The sequence below is a fragment of the Ahaetulla prasina genome, chromosome 7, assembly GCF_028640845.1.
Source record: "Ahaetulla prasina isolate Xishuangbanna chromosome 7, ASM2864084v1, whole genome shotgun sequence".
Taxonomy (NCBI): Eukaryota; Metazoa; Chordata; class Lepidosauria; order Squamata; family Colubridae; genus Ahaetulla; species Ahaetulla prasina.
In genome coordinates this window covers 70566336-70587884 of record NC_080545.1, presented here as the reverse complement: position 1 = coordinate 70587884, position 21549 = coordinate 70566336, and the positions used below count along the sequence as shown (strand labels likewise).

Here is a 21549-nt window from a genome sequence, read left to right as displayed (position 1 = left end):
GTCAGCATCTTAACCAGTACATCAAAGTGGCAACAATCTGCACCGAATTTCAATTCATTGATATTATGAACAGCATAAAAAATTCTATTAACACTGGAGAAAGATAACGGCTCCGTTGTTTTTTAAAAATTCTCCTTTCAATTAGGATATTGTTTTTTTTAAAGATATTCATTATAGGATCCTATTCTATTCCTATGCGAGTGTGCGCGTGTGTGTGAGAGCGCGAGATCTCAATATATAATTTATTGTGTTTTGCCCCAAGTTGCCTCCAGTGAGCTAGGCAACTATATGTGTTTCCATGCATTATGCATTTCATGTCCATACTACATTTGCCAAGTTTCAATATAAGAAACCACTAAGTTTGTACAATAGCTGTTATATAATTTGATTTAAAAAGCTATGCATTAGTTCATCACTTCATTGTATTGCAAATTTACTGGTTTTATAAAACTTGCTCTTATGTCATAATGTAGATTATTGTATTATTAAATGTCCAGAGAAGGGCAATTCCTGTTACTACAACAGCATTACACAAATTATCTTCAACAATGTTGTTCCAGGGCTGCTTTTGTAGAATTGCAGTATTTAAATTCTTCCTTTTAAAAGGCAAAATGGAGCTAATTTTTAATCCTCGTGTACCTAATGCCTTTTTGGGTCAAAGGCAACACTTCAGCTTTGAATAGTAAGCTGTAAACTACATTCCAACTTGTGTGATATAAAAATAAATTGATGTAATTATTTAAATTAAAAATAAAATATAATGACAGCTTATTCCTATATTTTTAATTTTCTTTTTATCTTTTTAAGAGTTACCATTCAGTGGTGCCTTTGGGAATGGCTCTGCATTCATATCCAACAAAAGATTGAAGCATTAAAGTCTTGAATGCAAAAGCAGACACAAAAAGATGAACATAAAACCAAATAGACAAGAAGCAAACAGCATGTGGTTAAAATTTTAGTTTCTAAACCCTTTGAGATTAAACAGTTAAAAACTCAAATATGATCTACCAGTGCCATAAATCAAGATTCTGAAGAAACGATTGTCTAATAATTCAAAATGTTATTTATGATTTGTGTGGGGGAAATGCAACAGGGCAATTTACCTCACTTTTTTTTCTTGTTTTCAGACCTTACAAAATATTGCTGTGTTGATATTATTTTTTTAGTACATACAGGTAGTCTTTGCTGTAGTTACCTACATTTGTTACCTATGGCTGAGGTAACAGTGGATCTTCCCAAGCATTTTACAACCCATTTTCAAAGTTCTGATGGCTGACCCCCTCCGGGGCCTATGATTGTATTTGGGCACTTGGCAACCAGCTAACATTTAGAGCCATTTGCAGCATCCTATAGTCATTCCACTGTGATTTTTGGTGGATTTTGCTGGGTTCCAGCATTTACTTTTAGTTTTCATCAAAAAGTAACCATTACTGAGAACAGGTTTGCTTAATGGCCACTACTAAAAAGGTTGTAAAGTCAGGCATAGTCCTGCAGTCACCTACTTAATGATCATTATTATGACTGTAATTCTGGGCTCAAATACAGTTATAAATTGGGAATGGTATCTGTATCCTGAAAGGTTGAAAGGCTCTTGAATCTTTCCCACTTCATAAACACGACTATTAGTTTTCATGGTAAAATAAAAATGTTTTAAAAGATTCATCCCAAAGAATACAACCATACAAAATATACAGACAGTATAAATTTACACAAATTATTTGCATAATTAAATTACACTAATTTTATTAATTTGACAAGTATTTTAAGTTAATAAAAATACTGTTCTAGAAAAGACAAATATTCTCAAAATGAAGGAGCTGCAATTGCCCTTTTCCTCCTTGGAATTATTGTAAATGTCTGAATATTTAATGAATAAATGTATTCATTAAATACCTTTAATTAATATTTAAAGGTATTAAATGATTGAAGTATATGGTAGCCTGAGAAGAATACGGTATCACTGTTCTCTGTGGAATAGTAGCAAAATCAGACCTTTGGAGAAAAAAAGCCTTGCATAACCATACAGCTCAAACCTTACTTAATAAATCATACTAATATCCAGTCTTAACTCCCAAAGCAATTGCATATTCATATTAATCTGAGTATCAGCCATGCAAAATATAAATTCACTGAATATTCATGCTTGAGCTGGAGTGGATTATGTTCCATTCAGGTTATCTGTACTGATCATGCATATTTAGGAAATAGCAACAATATCTGGACAATAAGAACAGACAAGAATGAAGATAGATGTAATATGGTAGAATAATGGAGGTAGTTTGGTATGAATCAGTGTCATTAAACAAGGGTTATACTAGTTTCTGGCTTAGTAATGGAGCTAGTTCCTTCTGTAACACTGATTATATAAAGTAGTGGCCAAAATTGTGAAAACCTTTTGGGAAAAGTGTATTTTCTAAAACTACCTAATATCACCACTTTTTTGGGGAATACCACCATAAAATTATTTATCAATGGAAAGATAATTTAATCAAGAATATAATGCAATAACTTTTATGAAGGATTTGGTATTAGAATAGCGGATACAGTAAAAGAAGAAAAATGAAACACGTAGAAAAAACGAGATATACAAAAATTCTCACATCAGTTAATATTTAGTTGGATAACCTTTAGCATGAATTACGGCCTTACAACATCTTCCCATGGAGTGAACCAAGTCTTAGTTCTGCAGCTGTAATATGAAATCAAGATTGAATGATTGCTTCAATTAACTGGGTTCTGTTGCTGGGTCGCTTCTGACCAACAAGTTTCTTTAGTCGGCTCCATAGATTTTCAATTGGGTTAAGGTCTGGGCTATTCCCAGGCCATTCCAGCAGTGGAATATGATTATCTTGAAACCCCCCCCCCCCAAAAAAAAGGTGTTATTAGCCATCAAACCTCAAAAATACACTTTCCTCAAAAGGTTTCCAAAATTTTGGCCACTAATTTAATAGCAGCAATAGGCAATTTGGGCTAGTGTTCATATCATCATGAACAGCTATTTCCCATTTAATAGCTCTCAGACTTGCTGGATTTTTTCTTCCCTAATTTTTTAGCCATGACAATGTCTGGCTGAGAATTTTGGGAAATGTAGTTCATGAATCTGGAGGGCATCATATTGAGGCAGTGTGTGCCAGGAATCAAAACAAAGCTTTCTTATGTGGTCTGCTGAGACAGAAGATGATGTGTGAATGTCATTCACTCTATCCATCGAGCAGAACGTATAAATAAGAAATGAGCTTGATTATTTCCAGTTTGCTATGCACAACTCAATGGAAGTCAGAGTAATCGATGCATTGGAGGTAAAGGTGCAAAAAAGTGCAGACAGTATTCTTAACCTATTTTTACCTTAAAAAATATGAAAAATACATAAAATAGGAAACACATGACTAAACTAAAGTGGGGCATAGTGCAAACAGAAGTGATACTCTGTTAACATGCAAGAACATTCTGTCTTGAAATAAGTAGGCTGGCATTCAATGCCAGTTCTACAGAACACACTAATGTTAATAATAACAGTGCATCTTGAAAAGGAGCCAGACTCAGCTACTCATTCTTAATGGCCTAGAGACATCACTCTTCTCAAATGCATAAGATTTCCCACATTAAAGTCTAATCTGTTCAGTCCCACCCAGGAAAGTAAACATTCATGTTCATAAAGATCTGCAAATTTGTGCAAGAACATGGTACGGATGAGATGTGGTCCTCATCTAGGAATGATTAGGAATACTGGACACTGGAGCTCCTCTGCAGATCTTTGCCATGGTATTGTGGCTGTAACGCTTGTGAATTTTGAAATAGTTGAGTGGAAGCTAAAGTTCATCCTTTGTGCCTGTAAGATGCTGCAGCTGATGACTGGGTATCTTTCCACTTTTCAGCAGCTGGTTGTGGGATTGCATAGCGCCACTCTCTCGTTCATCTTGAGAATTCATAGCTGCATGTTCAATCAGCTCTGCTGCTACTCTGTGATGCTGAAGCTTTTCACTTCCCACAAGCCCTTGCTTTCTCACGTACCCTTGCTGGCAGAAGGGAGGCAGCCTCAAGTGAGTGAAGGCAAACAGAAAACAGGACTCTGTACAAACAGAGGGAAAAAGTGATCTCCATCTCATGCTTTATAGATTGTTCTATCCAAGAATTGAAACAGAATAGTAGTAAGCACTAACAGCATTTTCACCCTCCAAGTAGACTATGGTTCTTAGTTTGTAATTGATTTCCTAACTCTAGCAAAGATTCCTACAGTATATGAATCAGCAACAATCTGAGCTCATTTAAGCCTCTATTATAAGGAAATAGGAAATACTGTTAGAAGCTAACCCACTCCGAGATATAATTATGCACCATATCAGAAAAAGAATTAAACAATGGGTTGAGAAAAGTCTTCTGCTCCAGCTCACTTAGCAGTGGGTTAAGTCTTTTTTCAAAAGACTCAGAAGCTCAGCTTTAAAAAAATCAGTAACACAAGTTTCAAATCCTTAAGATTGTGAAGTATATGATCAATACTCACTGAAATCTCATCATACAAAGGAGGTCTGGGTAAATTTTGTTAAATACTTTGAAAGTAGCATCAGATTTTACATGGTATTTTGAGCCCATACTTCAAAAGTGCCCATTTGGGGAAGATGTTTAAAGAGTACAATCAGTACCTTAAAACATCTACAAGGCTTTAAGTGACCAATTAAAACTGCCAAATTGTCTCTAAATGCAAAAAGACCCAGTTTTCTAGCTAATTTCATTCTTTAAGAGGGTTCTGGGACACCCAAAAGTGATACTGGTGGGCTACATGAAGCACCCCATAAATTGTACTTTTTGTTCTTCTGATATAAAGACATGGATTTTTGTTGTCTTCTAAATAGTTATCTGACTTGCGGGTAGATTACAGAGTCCATGTGCTGTAAGTATAACACAATTAATGCTCACTGTAAACTATAGTAGCTGTATGCATATATTTTAATAGGTCCACATCAAACCAAATATATATAGCTTATTCATTTAGCATATATTAATAATATAATATATAATAGACAATCTATAGGCAAAGTTTAGCTCAACATGTTTGTGCTCTTGTCTCCCCAAGAGCTAAAACTAAGCAAAAACATGTATGTGCTTCCCTGGGCAAAAAGACGTGAAAAAGACATTTAGTGTTGGACTCTGGAGATGGATGAATAAGACTTGTGAGTTTACAATCTCCCCATAACATGTACTGTGACCTTCTGGAGTCCTTGACTGAAGAGACATGCAAATATCTTTACTAGTATTTATGACACGTTTGAAAAAACCCATTTTGCCTTTAGCATGGTAATCCAGAGAATAAAGCTCTTGCCAGGAAATCCATGTAAGTCTAGTACTCTTAAATCCAGTTTTAATATGCAGTTCTCAGTACAAATATTTTAGTTGTAAGTCCAAATTGTCCTTTTTTAATCTTGTGCTCATTTCAGGTGATCATGGCAATAACTCTGGTATTATTACCTTCCAAGGGCTCCACAAAGATCAAGAGTCAGACCCACTTTGATGAGGGATTATGTGTAAACATGGATCTCGGCTGAAAGGAATTTAATGGTTACCTGGCCTATCTGCCTCCTTTCATTCCCTATGGATTCATCCCTAACTAGTTTCCAGAATACCTGCATAGAATCTGCGCAAGTCAGTTTCAAGGCAATTCTCCAAGAAACGTCTCAGTGGGAGGACATGTGCATTTGGTGCAGTCCAGTCAGTCAGGAAATCTTCCACAATGTGATGGATTGCGTCTGGGCGAGGCAAAGGCCAATCTGGAGGGCAAAGTCTCATTTCACGTTCTATTGGGAAGAGACAGAGAGAGCGAGAGAGAGAGCGAGCATGCAAAGTAAAAGGCACACAAAATAAAAGAATGGGTAAGAAGCCAATTTGGGAGGCTGGGAGTTTTACTCCCTCTAGAGTCTTGGATTGCAGAAGTTTAGTGGGTAGTGAAACATCTGCAAGTGAACGGCCAAGCTCAGAGAACCAAGGACTCCACAAACATTGTGTATTTTCTTAATGTGAGGCTGAGGACATCTTTGCAACATTAGGTACCCTAAGTTTTTTTAGTTTTTCAGAGGCATCAGGAAAAATAAAAATGATGGCAGATCATGTCACTAGAAAAGACAGTATTTTAGTGCATTTTGTCAGAGTATGTTTACCTGCCCCCACCCACAAGTGGGTTAAAATAGCATCTGCATATTATTTGGACTCATCTCAATCATTCTTTCTGCCAAATTGTAATTTGCATAATCCAACCAGCTAAAACGTACCTTATTTATACAGTTGTCATGGTACTCACCAAACCACTTTTGTAATTGACAGAAGAATATAAATAAGATATGTACGCATCAAAAATGTGTATAATTCTTTCTAAATAAAATTGCTCATATCTACTGCTAGGGTTGCAGTTTGAGCAACTATTTGTCCTTATAAATTGAGGAGGGGGGCAGATTGCCTTGGAGATTGTGAGGACATGGACAAAGTGTATAAGGATAAGATCTATTCCCTGTTTACTTGACCCTTGCTCCTCTTGACTGACTAAAATGCCTATATCCAATATTTAAGGAATAGATCTATTCCCTGTTTACTTGACCCTTGCTCCTCTTGACTGACTAAAATACCTATATCCAATATTTAAGGAATGTCAACAGTGCCTCATTATGAGAAAGGTATGTTCTCCATGTGTTCCCAAGTGCCCCTTTTTTGAGGTGGTAGTGAAATTACTAGTTTTTAAAGAGTAAAACGATTGCCTTTGGTCTTGGAAGACCCTTTGAAAAGTCTGGGGCAAAGGAAAAGGCTTATAGGTCATGAATCCATTTCTTATCAATCAAATGCTGTCCAAAGAATAAACAATAAAAGCACAAGAAATTTATTCCGTTAAAAAACATATTATTTATAGCAGGGGTCTCCAATCTTGGCATCTTTAAGACTTGTGGACTTCAACTCCCAGAATTACTCTGGGAGTTGAAGTCCACAAGTCTTAAAGTTGCCAAGGCTGGAGACCCCTGATTTATAGTGTGCCCTGCACTGGATAACAGGCCAACACCACAATCAAAATCAACAAGTTAAAAATTATCAACAGTTAAAATATACACAAAAACACACCCAAAGTGGTCAAAAGTATCTCTGATCTGGTGTAGCCACTTTTAATGTGTCTATCACTGTCTCCTTAATGCGTCCTGAATGCCAGCTATATAAATCTATATAAATATATCTATATAAATATATCTATATATATCTATATAAATCAACCTCAGCACACTATCCAAACCATACTAAAATATATTCTCCTTTTTAATGTTTTACGAAACACTGTAATTAGTGGAGAAGGAATAAAAAAAAATACATTGCTTACCAGTGGGGAGCTGCTTATAATAATAAATTACAGGATGCAGGAAGTTAGACTGCCAAGCATGCTCTGGCTCTCCTACTGCACGGTTATAGTAGAAGACATCCTTGTCAGGACCAGAAAAGTTCTTTCCATACTCCATTATAATGACAAAAAGTCCATTCTGCACCTTTCTTCCTGTGCGCCATTCCAGATCTTGTAGGACTCCAACTGGATACTCCTCCAGGTATTCAAATTTTGTAGCATTCCTAGGACCAATCACAACAAATACATTTAAAATACAATAAAGCAAGTTGGGTAATATTGGTGTGCTAAGTTAACTGATTTTTAAAAAAGGATTTTTTTAAAAAATGGGATTGCATTTTCTATCATACCCAATTCAGCATTTGGAAGTAATTTTAAATTCTGCCTTATTCCATGATAATCAAGCATCAGCTATGGTGGTACCCTTAGCTAAACTCTCTACTCCAAAGAGAACTGACCGCTGTCAATTGTATGTTCATGATCAAAGAATTAGAGTATTTTAATATATATTACAAGGAACAGCTTGTAAAGTACAGAAAAACCTTGATTATGCTCTTGCTTGAATCTTTTAGTTCATTCACTGAATTCTGAATTTGGCAGAACAAGAATGTGTGGTTGGAATCCCACTATATAAATAAACCTTTGCACTGATACAGCCTTCTCAAAGGAACAGTTTTAGAGCAATCCTCTCTAGCATTAAGGAGTGTTAATCATAAAAGAATCAATGTAACATGGTTAATAACTAAAATTGGAAAGACCAGGTTAAATACTAAATCTAGTAATGAGTGGTGCTTTGGACCAATCATTAACTCTCCACCAGGGATGAAATGTAAAATTTGTTACTACCGGTTCTGTGGGTGTGGTTTGGTGGTGGTGGGGTAATGTGATTGAGTAGGCGTGGCCAACTTTTTTTTTTACTTTTAAAAACATTTTTTAAAGGAAAAATGTAGAAAAAATGCTTTTAAAAGCCTTTGATGATCAGGCAACTCAGCTGGGATCGCCAGAGGAGCCTTTTAAAAGCATTTTTTTATAACCTCTTCGGCCGAAGAGGTTGTAGAAAAAATGCTTTTAAAGGGTTCTGACTATCCCAGCTGAGTTGCCTGATTGCCAGAACCCTTTAAAAGCATTTTTTCTAAATGCTTTTAAAAGGTTCAGACAATCCCAGCTGAGCTGCATGATCATCAGAGCCTTTTTTTTCTTTTAAAAGCATTTTTTCGGCTGAAGAAAAAATGCTTTTAAAATTAAAAAAACCCACCACCTGTGATGATTGCGCGGCTCAGCTGGGCATGCGGGGGTGGGGGTGGGGGTGGGATTTTTGCTACCGGTTCTCCAAACTACCGCCATCACTACCAGATCAGGTGATCCGGTCCGAACTGGGAGTATTTCACCCCTGTTTTCCACCCAATCTACTTTACAATAGTTATGGCAAAACTGGGTAGAATCTATTATGGGGGGGGAGGGGGAACAGAAAACTACTTGTATGGATTTCCTTTTTCTTTTTTTCTGCCATGCAGCTCTTATGCCTCTCAGAATCTGCTTTCCAGGTATTATAAACCCTTTAGAGCAGAGGTCCCCAACCGCTGGCTGTGGCTCCCTACTGGGCTGTGGCCTATTTGGAACTGGGCTGTGCGAGAGGTAGGCTGGTGCACACATGCCATAAAAATTGGGGACTGCTGCTTTAGAGCAGGCTTGGAGGACTCATAGTGTCATGAAAGTGGCAGAGAAGGGGAAGGAAGAAAAGAATGAGCTCCCTCTTGGTTATGCTTGGCAGAAGTTCTACTCAAAGGAATTAACTAATTCTATTCACAGATTCTAAAGGAGAAAACCTCCCCGAGTATCATTATTCACTCACTCTTTCAGCAAAATGATGTCTGCCAACACGCTAAACATCTGATAGAGCCCAGATGCCTCATTCACCCGCCTGACAATAGCATTTGTTAACTGCACAACAGGATAGTTGGAGGCTGGCCAGGGCACTTTGTGGTGACGGACTTCTAGTAAGCGATGAACTGCACGGGCTGCATAATGGGGGAGGAACAAAAGAGGCAGATATTATCATTTAATATTACCTGCTAAGAGAACTGCCCTAATAATAATACCACTGAAATGTGCAACAAGTGAGTTTTGGGCTATAGCCAAAAAGCTTACAACTATTTGGCATAATTTCACTCTATAGCAGGCAGAAGAAAAACATGGATAATGCTGTTACTAGATTATCCTTTGACTGTCCCACACTCTTGAAAGTACAAATTTGGATTTTCCAGTCTTTATTGGCCTTCACATATCTGATAGATTTAGTAATATCACAAACGTTGTTGGGGAATCCTTCCAAAAATTGATGACTCTAGCTTAAAAATATCTGGAGAACCACAAATATTTCCTGATAGATACAGAAAATGTTTTTCTTTGCAGCAACAATGAAAAAGTTTTGAGAAAATTTGATACAATGGGTAGCTGTTCTAAATGTACTGCTTGAATGTTATTTTTTCTTTCCTACCCGTTTTCTTTTACGGCATATCTTAACCAATAACCAATGGAGCTTCACAGCTCCATTGTGACTGGGTTGATGATACGCACGATGGAAAATGGGCCCAGAAATTTTGGGGCTAACATATGGCAGGGTATCTTGAGTCGTAAGTATTTGATGGAGAGTTACAGCTGTTCACCAACTCAGAACGGGGCTTGGGGACTGCACTTCTTGTCGGCTTGAGCCTTATGGGACTCTGTCGCTTTTTGTAATGCCCCTCTCACGTTTCCCCACACGCGTTGCATGTCGTTCAGCCACTCGACCAGGCTAACGGTTGCAGGGGTTTCCCGAGGGCATTCCAGTATGGGGACAAAGTCTATCCCGTTTGCCAACCTAAAGGGGGTAAACCCTGTGCTACTATGCACCGCATTATTATAGACCACCTCTGCAAATGGCTGCCAGAGAGGCTAGGTGTAAGCAGTGGGGGCCCTGAACCTGCAGCTGCTGAGGTTCTTTTCCACCACTCCCCTGCAGGGCCTTCTCCCTCGCTATGTCCTCCCGGACAAGCCCCCAAAGAGGACAAGTGGAAGACCGCATTAAAATTGCCCGTTGGGTAGTTATCAGTTCAGAGTAACGCCCTTTGGACTGCAAGCACTCCGGCAGTGTTCATGCAATTGAAAATGAGGTCTTGCATGAACACCTGTATAAGAGGGTGCTGATTTACCTGAGTGACATCCTGATTTACACTAAGACCATGGACGAGCACATCCAATTGATGCGCCAGGTCCTGAAGAAATTGCTGGCGGCAAATTTATATGTAAAATTGACATGACTGTCATGTTCCATAGTTCAGCATCAAGAAACCTCAGATAACACAGTTTAGTTTGATGCGTTTATCTGCTCGTGGCTGTCCATTGTGGGGCTGACATTGTAATTTAAATATTTTTATAATACGTAAAAAAACATTTGGCAATGTAATGCCTATATGTTGCATAACTAATTGGCTTTTGAAGCTGACTTTTTAGTTGAGTTCTTCACTTGCATTTGCTACTTTTATCATTGTGTACAATAGAAAAGGTACTTCTGAAAAAACGCAGCATGTTATTTCTTTGATAAATGGAAAAAAGAATGGAATAATTTGCTTAAAAGAAAAAAAAAAGAGATGGGCCCCAAATACCAGAACGTCACTGCTGAGCTTGTTCAAATTCACTTTCTCCCCATGTCCAAAACTCACCTGTGTATCGGAAGCCATGAATAAAACCACCAGCAGATTTCCTAAAATCCACCGAGTGGCTTGCAGTTCCAAGAAGAAAGAGACCTCGAGTAGCCTTGGCTTCATAGCTGGGCTTGATCAAAGGATACTTCTTCTTACTGCCTTTGCCATGCATCAACCCAACAGACCTTGGGGGGAGGGGGAAAAGAGAAAAACGCATCAAGAATGGAGCCTGGCTGACTTCACAGGTTTCAATAGAAGGGGCAGTATATGAGATGAGCTTTGATCTTGAGACCATCTACATGTTAAAAAGCTCAGGAAATATCCCTTTTCCAATGACACTTTTCCTTGGCTTATGGCAACTATCTAAAAGTATGTTTAAAACAGAAAATATCAACAGGGTTACTTTGGGTATCCTTACGCCTGAGCTGCAGGTCTTTCTTTACAAGTAGTCCTTGGCCTATAACCACAACTAGGGCCAAAATCTCAGTCAGTGAGCAAAGTGGCTGTTAAGCGAGATGCCCATGTGACTGCTTCTCTCAATGACTGCAATACTGGCACTCCTGGTTATGGTTGTTAAGTGATCTCTTAGATTGTAAGTAGACAGTATTCCCTGCCAAAATCCAAGCAGGATTTTCAACACCCAAGTGAAGAGATGTGATTTCAGCCTGCACGGGGCTCCTAGGACTTACTCCACATGCCTGAGGCAGCCCTCACTCTTTACTTTACCCATTTACCCTGCCACTCAGATTTCAGCTCCTGCTTATTTCTGGGGACTGGCTGAAAGAGCTGCCTGCCAAAGGAGGAACTCTAGAGAACTATAGTATAATTTCTTGACAACCAGACATATCATAATTTGGGCACAGAACCGAAACATATCCATACACTGCTGCTTTGAAATTAAACAGAATTATGATGCAATTATATTTAGATAAGTGCACCCTAACTGCACAGCTACCAGCTTTTTAAAGGAGAACGAAGCAAGTTTCATATTTGACACTATAATCTTGTTCTATTTAAATCATTTAAACCAATAATGGAAAGCAATTAATTGTTATTTTAGTTTAGACTGAATTAAGGGATAGCAACAACAAAATGATTGCATGAAAAAAGAGACAGAAGAACATCTGCTCATGCAGTCCCAGAAGGATAAAAGATAATGTCATGGGAATAGCTAAGCACTTTAGTCAAATCTCCAAACCATTTTACTATGGAACCAAGTTTGCAAAAGTGAAATAGATCATTATAAAATACTGCAAATATTACATTTAATAAAAGATTGGAAAGCATTTTGCATGACATTTTGTTTGACTTGAGGCTCAGAAAGTTCCATTCATGCCACATACCTATCTATATATATCAACCCTCCCAAACATCCTATCCCTCTGTCACGTTAGAACCAATCCCACCTTACTTGTTGAATATGGAAAAGTCAAATTTCCAACCCAGGCAGCGAATGGCACGGTCATAAGGTGCACGAGTGGCAAAGTTGTCTAATTCATCCTGTGGAAGAGTGACAGATTCTGGGTCACTGCTATTGCTGTTCTCCAAGTAGAACCGAAGGGTGATATGCAGCTTTCCTTTTCTGTCTTTGATAAGAACTAAGTCTTCTAGATCACCCTCTATAAGTCCATCCAAAGACTTCAACTGGTATGTATCCAAGAGCCCATTATTAATTGCTCTAAGGAAGAAAGGAAAAAAAAATAGGTGGGATGTAAATTTTACATGCCATATTTAGAAAAATGGCTGCCACTCGTAGCAATTCTAGATTAAATATAGAAGCTCTCTGGCTAGGTATGAAGCAACTTCCTGTGTTGCTATTATCTTCTACATTAGTTTTAGTATTTTGATGGAGAAAACATTACTTTTGTTTTATTTCAAATTATTATATTTTCTTTTGTAAATATACTAGGAAGATGATTAACAAATATAACAAAACAGAATGCCTTGCGGAACACCAGAAAGAATAAGTGAGGGAGTAGTCTTTGTTTTATTTTTTTCTTATTGGGAGGGTTTACATTCTCTTGTTACAATCAAAAAATCACTTCCTGAATCCACTCACACTAAAAAGTTGTGAATCTTTCTGTAGAATAGGGGCTACGGTCTTCCTAGAACCTACTAGTCTTCCTTTAGAAGCTATCTGGGTGTCTTTGGGTTAAACCAGGGGTGAAATCCAGCAGGTTCTGGAGAACCGGTAGAGAAAATTTTGAGTAGTTCGGAGAACCAGTAGTGGAAATTTTGAGTAGTTTGGAGAACCGGAAATACCATCTCTGGCTGGCCCCAGAGTGGGGAGGGAATGGGGATTTTGCAGTATCCTTCCCCTGGAGTGGGGAGGGAATGGAGATTTTGCAGCATCCTTCCCCTGGAGTGGGGAGGGAATAGAGATTTTGCAGCATCCTTCCCCTGGCACACCCACCAAGCCATACCCAAAGAACCGGTAGTAAAAAAAATTGGATTTCACCACTGGGTTAAACACTCTTTCTCAACCCTAAACAGGGAGGTTGAAAAACATAGTCTACCATCTCACATTGGATCAATGTGATAGATTTATGGTCCATAACATGAAATGAAGAGGGCTTCATCCTGCAGCAGACTGATTTGAATTCATCGTCGTCATCTCAAATCCCCAAAATGTCAACTTTATGTCTTACAGAAATCAAGCATATCTCACTTATGGGTCTATACTTGCTCACACCATGATTCCTTCACAAATATTCCATGTCTTGTTCCTTGAAGACCAAAATAAAAGGTCCACTCGATAACAAACCTCAGTGACCAAAATGCTTCTGCCTGGTCCTTCAAAGAGTTGCTGATTATTTATTCTAAGCAGCTAAGAGAGGGACAGGCATGAAAAGGGAGATGGGGCTTGGAATGATGATACCGGGCAGGACTGTTATCAAACAAAATAGATGCTGTATATGGACTGGTTGCTAGAGAAAAAGCGGGCAAAAATGGGCTGCTTGGCATATGGCAGTTTGAGCTATTAGTCTACATAACACTCCCCACAACTATCACAGGTTAGCCTGGCTATTCTTCTGAAATAATGTTACATTCTACTCAAGCAAGGATAGAGGGGCAGAGTTAATCTCTGTTTACCAGACCAACCAAGAAGATGGGCCTAATTGCAGGTTTTTTTTCAAAATGGTAGGAAACTCATTATTCCAACATATGTTGGGAGATAAATTCTTAAAAGCATAGTTCTTCCAAAAAATTCCTGATTTCTCTCCTTAACAGCTTTTTCTTCAGAGTCAACAAAGGTATAGGAATCCATTATTTTTGATACGATGCAAACCAAAAAAGCGCACTTAATTTAGAAAATGTAGTTATTATTTGAAAGGAAAATAAAGCTGAATACAATTGAAAGCATATCTTGGATTTCATGAAAGACTTTAATAAACAGAGAGTAATAATAAGTAGGATTGAGAAGTTAATAGGAGCTCTAAGTAGGGGGAGTTCCTAAAAATTGAGTTTTTGCGTATTACAGACACAACTGGAAGCAATTCCAGCAAGGAAAAAGTGCAATCCAGCAGAAGACAATGATATGGCTGCACAAAAGATCCAGAAGCAAGAGGAACTACTGTATATGGGAGATGGAATGAGGGGCAGATTGCTAAAGAATGACAATTATACAACAGTCCAGGTTATAAAAATATTAGAAAGGCTAGAATTCAAAATGAATTAAGCTTGATTCATTAAACCAAACTAAAGCATTGCCTCAGATATATTTAACTTAAATGGAGAGAAAAGAATTGATATAATGGAAAAGATGGCAAAATATTAATAGGTTACAATGAAAAAGCAAAACTATTTGATTTCTAATTTGGTTTCTCTAACAAGAGGGTATGTGTTCCACCAGGCAATTGTAAGAAGCAGAATAAAGAAGCAGCATTAAGAGCAATCAAAACATGATCGGGGAATCCACTTTTCTCTTAATTAGTTTAATTATGTGAGGCCAGATTAACTGATATTCAGGGTAATAAAGATACTTGAAAATACTGTAATGCTTTTTGGCAAGAATATGTCGTCAGACTAAACTTATTTTGTGATCAGTTATCTGTCTTAATATGCCAGAGAAATACTGTAGGCATATATCACACAATATCTTGGTTTAGCAGAATATTTGATAGAATGCCTCAGGATATTCTGATTAGGAACCTAATTAAAACAGAGGTGCATTACATGACCTTGAAATGAATATATAGCTATTTCAAAATTCATATTCAAAGTGTGCTCATCAATAGTTCCCTGTTAAACTGGAGGAAGAGACCAAGTGGAGGGCAACAAGATTCAATCCTGGGTCCTGAACTCTTCAACATTTTTATTTGGAATTTGGATGAAACACATTTAGAAATATGTATCTTTCATCTCCGAATATATGTAACAGTTCATATGAATATAAAGTCTTACCTCAGATCTCCAACGTAATGAGTAGCCCAAGAAAGACGAACTCGAGATCGGCCGACCATGTGTACAAAATTGGTGACACCCAGAATGTTCTCTGCTGTTTCAAAGGCAGAATTTCCCCGACCCAAGATCAATACAGACTGTCCAGCAAAATCATTTGGATTGATTGATACAGATTCGTAACCTTCAACATATTCTGAACCTGGAAAGTTCACTTCGTGAGGAACCCACATACCCGTAGCCACCAAAAGAACACTAAAATAGAGAAAAAACATTTTGATTAGGGTCAGTCACTTTATATGTCAAAATATCTTTCTCTAGTACTATTTACTATTTACTAGTACCCTCACAAAATCACCAAACTCTTATCTCAGCAATAAAGTTGTGCAGCAAAAACTGTGATTTATAAAGAGAGAAATAAAAAACCACCAAAATTAGCTCTCAAGTAGTTTAGAGCAAGGTAGCCATTTTTATTTATCAATTTAGTGGGAGAAAAAAAGCAAAAGATCATACTATAGCAATTACTAGAAACAGGCTGAAAAGAGCATTTTCATACTGCAGTATATTTTAATGGAGTGAAAAATCTATGTTGAGGCTACTAAAAGAATTTGATTAGAAAATAATATTTTCAACTATATTTTTCATTCTCTATAAAAACATTTGATGTGATTATACTGAAAGTTCTGTTGCTACAACGGCAAACAGGGCAAACAAAACCAGAAAGATGCCAAAACAGGCAATGCAACTGATCCAGCATGTTTGAAGTATCTTTAATTAGTAGAAGAGATAAGTGTTCAGTTACTGGTACAAGAAAAGGGAAAAGTTTGCTCAGAGGGATAATACAAGACTTTACAAAGTTACAAACTATACAGAAAAAGGAAAGAATCTTTCTCATGTTACCTACTTAACTGATTTATATGCTTCCACTCTCAGTAACTGTATAAAGTCTTACTATAGATAAGTTGATAACTCTTGATAATCAAATCTATGGGAGAGTGGCACAAAGTGTCCTACTGAGGAATTCAGTGCAGAGGATGGACTGTACAGGAGCAGACAGATCTAAATGTCATTTGAAGCTAAGCCATGTAATGCTTCATATACCACAAGAAGTTCCTTGAATTATGTCCCACAAGCAATCAGTGTTTTGTTTTGTTTGTTTGTTTTGTTTACATTTATACCCCGCCCTTCTCCGAAGACTCAGGGCGGCTTACAATGTATAAGGCAATAGTCTCATTCTATTTGTATATTTTTTACAAAGTCAACTTATTGCCCCCCAACAATCTGGGTCCTCATTTTACCTACCTTATAAAGGGTGGAAGGCTGAGTCAACCTTGGGCCGGGCTCGAACCTGCAGTAATTGCAGGCTTTTGTGTTCTAATAACAGGCTTCTCTATTGCCTGAGCTATCCCGGCCCTGTGTGCAGCTATTGCAACATGAGGATAATGTGGAATCTCCTGGATTGCTCCTCATCATGCCTGTTGTTGCATTTCAGACCAGCTAGACTTTCTGGAATGTCTTAGAATAAATCAACCAGCTCATTTCTCACTGACAGCAGATCTGTCAACTCCAGCAATGTGTCCATATGGACGTCTGTAGGGAAAGCTTTGTTGGTGAGTGAAGGAATGGAATGGGGGAGTGTTTAGGTTACTCAGCTGTATCTTGAAAGGGTCTCTCTGAAATATGCACTGGCACCTAAATTATCTTCAGTCCCCAATAGACGGTTTATGCATGCACAATATTAATAATCAACAACAGCTGCATTTTTACTATGGGAGCATCCACGCAATATGAGATTTTTTTAATGAACAGATGAAGTTTTTCATCTCTTACCTGCATTTGTAATTCTTAGTATTTTGGTCTCTGAGGATGAAGTAATGACCATTCCAAGCCTTGGGATCTTTTTCCAGCATCACAAGTACAATGGATGTGTTATAGTGCACATGGAGGGCTAGTTTGGAAGCAAAATCAGCCAGATAATGCACCATAGTATCAGCATCAGGGAAGAAATCCTGAGAGTAGTGCCGAAAAAGCAGTTGGTTATTGTGGCTAAGCAATGAGTTCCAATCATGGCGAAGGTTGAATTCACTATTTGATTTGCCAGTGTAACGTTTATTGATGCTGATCAATTTTCGATGACGGGGATACAAGGTAAAAAAGTGCCCTGGTGTATTTCTACGTTCAAAGACAACGTAGTTCCGACCTGCATGTTGAAGGAAATAGGCCATCTGCAAGCCTGAAGGGCCAGCCCCAATAATACAATAGTCATGGTAGAGAAAGTCATTAGACCAGGAAGAGGCTACAGACAAGGCGATGATGGGCAGAAGTTCTTGCACACACTTCAGAAACGATAGCACCATGTTGCTGGTAAGGTGGCTAACTTTATTCAAGGCACTTTTGAGAACTGACAAGGCGAGAAAAAGAAAAACATTCGCTGAGATTTTTCACACATAATGGTAGGCCATGGTTTACTTATCTACACGTTGCAGAATATTGCGCCCCTTCCTTGACTGGGATCCCTTATGTACAGTCACTCATGCTCTTGTTACTTCTCGCTTGGACTATTGCAATGCTCTCTACATGGGGCTCCCCTTGAAGAGCACCCGAAGGCTCCAGTTCAGAATGCAGCTGCGCGGGTGATAGAGGGAGCCACTCGTGGCTCCCATGTAACACCACTCCTGCGCAAGCTGCACTGGCTGCCTGTGGTCTTTCAGGTGCACTTCAAGGTGTTGGTCACCACCTTTAAAGTGCTCCATGGCTTAGGACCGGGTTACTTACGGGACCGCCTACTGCTACCGTTTGCCTCCCATCGACCCGTGCGCTCACAGGGAGGGACTCCTCAGGGTACCGTCAGCTAAGCAATGTCGACTGGCGGCCCCCAGGGGAAGGGCCTTCTCTGTGAGGGCTCCCACCCTCTGGAACGAACTTCCCCCAGGACTTCGTCAACTTCCTGACCTTCGGACCTTTCGCCGCGAGCTGAAGACGTATTTATTTATTCGCGCAGGACTGGCATAGAATTTTAGATGTTTTTTATTCGGTTTTAATTTTATTTAGTGGGTTTTATTGTTTTAAATACATTTTAACTTGGGGCCATATCTAATAAGTTTTTTAATTACTGTTTTATTTTGTATTTATTCATTGTTGTTTTATCTGGCTGTGAACCGCCCTGAGTCCTTCGGGAGAAGGGCGGTATAAAAATGTAATTAAATAAAAAATTTAAATAAATAAATAAATAAATATTCAGTGCATATACTGCTTTTCTGCTTACCTAGCTGGATTCTTGTGCGACAGTAAGCAATGTACCATGGCTGCCAAATTTGAAGGAACAATTTAGCAAGTTGTGCCAACCCAAACAAACCACATTATGGCTTAGTGCAATGTGTGAATCCAGTGTCTATTCCCTCTCCCCCCCCCACTCGATCTCTGAGGTTTAACCACAAAGTCTTACTCAATTCCATTCCAAGAAGGTGGAAAGGATAACTAAACATCTCTTTTAAAGACTGTATTATTTCCAAGACCATTGCTTAACTGGAATACAAGACAAAACTGGATTGCTCTGGGCCACTGTGGCAAGCTCACATATTTAGTCTGTGCAGTCATTCCTCAGGTTCCTGTAAACATGTCTCCTATACTGGATTGCTGGGAGGATAAACGCTCAAGGGAGTTATCCATGTCAGCATTGAGATAGAAACAAAAAATTCAGACAAAAATAGTCTGAATAGCAATCCCTTTTAACAGAAATCAGCAAGTTAACACAAATTACTATTAACATTCCAGATTGCTCATATAAAGTCAGATCACTGGCCTGAACAATTTTTACCTACTTGCACACTCCAGCAGCTCTCCTAAGTTCTTTGACAAAAACCATTATTCACTGGCAGCATCTTGGCGAGACAGAATGGGTAGAATAGTGTCCATCACCCTTGAACTTTGTGAGAAAAGAGGACATTATTATTCTTTTAGGAATGAGGGAGGGTGAGAAAGGACATAGGAACTATAAAAAAGGCTGCCCAGTCTCCGTGATGTCTGAATCCAAGCTTTGATTACATCGGAACCTTACTGAATTTCATTTTATTTCTATATGCATATTGATACATGCACAAGCATGAATCAAACAAAAATTATGAATATAAATTTAGTACAAGTAAAGCATAACGACGTGACAAAAACGTTACTGTCTTAATCAAGGAATTCCTAGAAAAGGTTTGGATTCAATAATTTAGTTGGGAAAAAATGGCTTTCCAATTCTGTAAAAAATCCTGCTCTCCATTTCATTGTGTGGTAAATAAGAAACAGAAGCAAAATTTTTAATTTGGTAATGGTGGCGGGGGGGGGGAAGCAACTTTTTATTTAGTATTCCTTCCCCAATGCCATCACGCTGCTTAACTACCGTAATTCCCACAACACTGTCAAATAATTTACTAAGACTGTATTACTATTATTCTCTTCCTTACTAGTATCTATTGCTTCCCACTTATTACTATAAATCATGTTGCTTGCATCTTTCAATTTATATCGTTTTTACTTGTTTCTAGTATGATTTGATAGCTTATTAGTAACCTTGACTATCACTAAGTGTTGTATCTTTTTATTCTCAATGAATGTATTTTATTCTCCTTATGTACACAGAGAGCATATATAGCAAAGACAAATTCCTTGGGTGTCCAATCACACTTGGCTAATAAAGAATTCTATTCTATTCTATTCTATTCTATTCTATTCTTATCATCAGAGAAAAAACATCCATATATAAGATCAAGTAATATCTTCCTTAAAATCTGGAGCAACATGGAAATGGGTGGTCTTCTCTTCTTCCAGAACAATTTTTGAAAATTTGGAGATTTTGGCTTTGGGGTTTCCTGCAGATCTCCCTTTCAAGTCCTAAGCAGGCTGTTTATAGGGTTTCCCCCCCCAAGATTAGCCAAGTGCTGCCATCTGCTGTGATAATTTTTTTACTAAGACTAACCCAAAACCTCTAAACAGATGTAGAAGTCTTCAAGTGCTCTAGAACACTTCGGGGAGGTGTTGATGAATAGAAAACCATGTATAGCCATTATTTAGCTCAGCCTAATTACAGCATTACTCAGCTAATGAGTTTGAATTATTTTCCCCAAAGACCAACAGCTTCTTAGAAAAAAGGGGCGTTTGGGAAGAAAAGGCCAATAAGAAATGCGATTTCAGCATGAACTGAACCTACCTCGACCTGCCGTCTTCCAACAGCGTTATGGAAATCGTTTTAACATCCTTGCAAGCCATCTAGATTAAGGAGGGAAGGGACGGAGGAGCTGAAACGGATCCCAAGGCTGGCAATGCCTGATGAACCCAACACGAGCAAGTCCTCCTCGGATTCCGACAGCGTAGAAAACAACGCGGCGCGCCTTGTGGACTTCAGCTGCGAAGAGTCACAACAGCACTCAAAGGGAAAAAGGACGCCACCGGCAGCCCGCGAGATGGGCGGACATAACTGAGGTCTCCGTTGGCAGCGGAGCTGCTAGTTAAGGCTCAGAGACACTACTCTAGTGGATACATGCAGCAAGGGGCGCCCGGCCAGCGTCGTCGAGGCCACGGACCTCCGGATCCTCCAAGGCAGAAGCAGCCCGAAAGCAGCCGGGGCTCCAGCGGCTCGCTTTGCGCGCCTCCTAAAGCGGAGCAGCTCACCCAGTTTTCCAGGCAGCCCGAGGTCCACGTCACGTGACGCCGTGTTCCGAGCAGACGCCAGGCCCGCCTCTGCCTCATTGGAGTCTTCCCCCCCCCACCTCCGCCCCTCCGTCATGTGGTCCCGTGGAAATGGCGAGCTTCGTTTTGTTTGAAAGAAGCTGGCGGCAAAATGTCCGTCTCCGAGAGTCTCAAGGCTTAGGAGCGGTGAAATACGAAAAGCGCAGTTCGAACACGCGGCCCAAGGAATTAGATGCGAATAGAGAAAATTAGGAGCTAAATACAGGAGCGCCCATCTTTAAAATCCTGGGCAAAACCTTACCCAAAAACCTATTCGCCCGCCTGGGTTGTTTGCACAGTTATTTACTGCAAATTATCCGCCTGTTAGCCTTTGTGGGTCTGAAACCTTGCTTTGTATTATAATTTGCCCCGTGACCTATTTTCTGGATG

General features: G+C 38.9%; 1 protein-coding gene across 4 annotated transcripts; it reads right to left on the bottom strand.

Annotated features, from left to right (window-relative positions):
• Positions 1-1140: 1140 nt before the first annotated feature.
• FOXRED2 (FAD dependent oxidoreductase domain containing 2) lies at positions 1141-21148 on the bottom strand. 4 transcript variants are annotated; one of them, XM_058190237.1, is made up of 10 exons: positions 20642-21148; positions 19269-19372; positions 17278-17848; positions 15451-15702; positions 12458-12724; positions 11065-11231; positions 9216-9381; positions 7346-7587; positions 5619-5789; positions 1144-4069 (listed from the first exon to the last, which is right to left on the bottom strand). In XM_058190237.1, exons 3-10 carry the CDS (start codon positions 17802-17804, stop codon positions 3810-3812), a joined length of 2052 nt encoding a protein of 683 aa, XP_058046220.1. In that variant the 5' UTR covers positions 17805-17848; positions 19269-19372; positions 20642-21148; the 3' UTR covers positions 1144-3809. The 4 variants fall into 4 exon arrangements, with proteins under 4 accessions (XP_058046223.1, XP_058046221.1, XP_058046220.1 ...); XM_058190240.1 differs by lacking the exon at positions 12458-12724 and having other exon boundaries at positions 1141-4069; XM_058190238.1 differs by lacking the exon at positions 19269-19372 and having other exon boundaries at positions 1143-4069.
• Positions 21149-21549: the final 401 nt, after the last annotated feature.